The sequence below is a fragment of the Egretta garzetta genome, unplaced genomic scaffold (assembly GCF_000687185.1).
Source record: "Egretta garzetta isolate BGI_Z169 unplaced genomic scaffold, ASM68718v1 scaffold30, whole genome shotgun sequence".
NCBI lineage: Eukaryota > Metazoa > Chordata > Aves > Pelecaniformes > Ardeidae > Egretta > Egretta garzetta.
In genome coordinates, this window is record NW_009258383.1 from 5,904,882 (window position 1) to 5,905,580 (window position 699).

The 699-nt window shown below is 60.9% G+C and overlaps 1 protein-coding gene across 1 annotated transcript in view; it reads left to right on the forward strand.

The window, feature by feature from the left end:
• Positions 1 to 167: 167 nt before the first annotated feature.
• NXPH1 (neurexophilin 1) overlaps positions 168 to 699 on the forward strand; it is a 141,461-nt gene continuing 140,929 nt past the window's right edge. The window contains exon 1 of the mRNA XM_009642085.2: positions 168 to 221. Coding sequence (XP_009640380.1) covers positions 168 to 221 — 54 coding nt within the window. The remainder of the gene's footprint in view (positions 222 to 699) is intronic.

Genomic DNA, 699 nt, shown 5'->3' on the forward strand with positions numbered 1-699 from the left:
TTGTCTCAAGCCTAACCTTGTCTTGTGGTCATGGGGTCTATAATTTCATTTTTGTCTAGGCTGGTGAGAGCTCTGCTTGTTCTGTAAAGTGGATGTCAGGTGGATCTATGTTCTGGAAGGAACAAAGAGGCAGCGAAGGCAGCGCGGGGGAAGTTTGAGCGGCGAGGATGCAGGCGGTGTACTGGTACGCGGTCCTTCTGCTGCAGCCCACCCTCTACCTGGTGAGTGCCCCCGGCCCCCTGCACGGCAAAAAAAACCGGTACCTGCGGGGGCACTGGAGCGCCGCTGCGGGGGCGCCCGCCCGGGCTGTGGGCTGCAGGCAACTTCTTGCCCTCCGCTCCCTCCTGAGGGTGGGAGCCCCTTCGGAAGGGGGGACCCCCTGTCCCCCAGGGTGCCGCTACGGGCGGCGCGGCACGGGCGTGCAGGCACTCAGTGACAAGCGCAGCGGGTATTTTCCGCGTGAAGTGTCATTGACTCTCGTAGCAAATCTCCTTTAAGATTACCGGGGGAACACGAGTAAACAGCGGCGTTATCTCCTTTAACACACACTTTATTCCCTCTGCGATGGCAAGGAACAAAAACAAGGCAGGCTGCTCCTTTGCAGCCCGCACCTTCGCTCGCCTGCCGTGCGTTAAGCAGGCAAGCGCTTGGCGGGAGCTCGTCCCCGTCGCGGCGGGGGGGGGGAAAGACCCTTTTGCG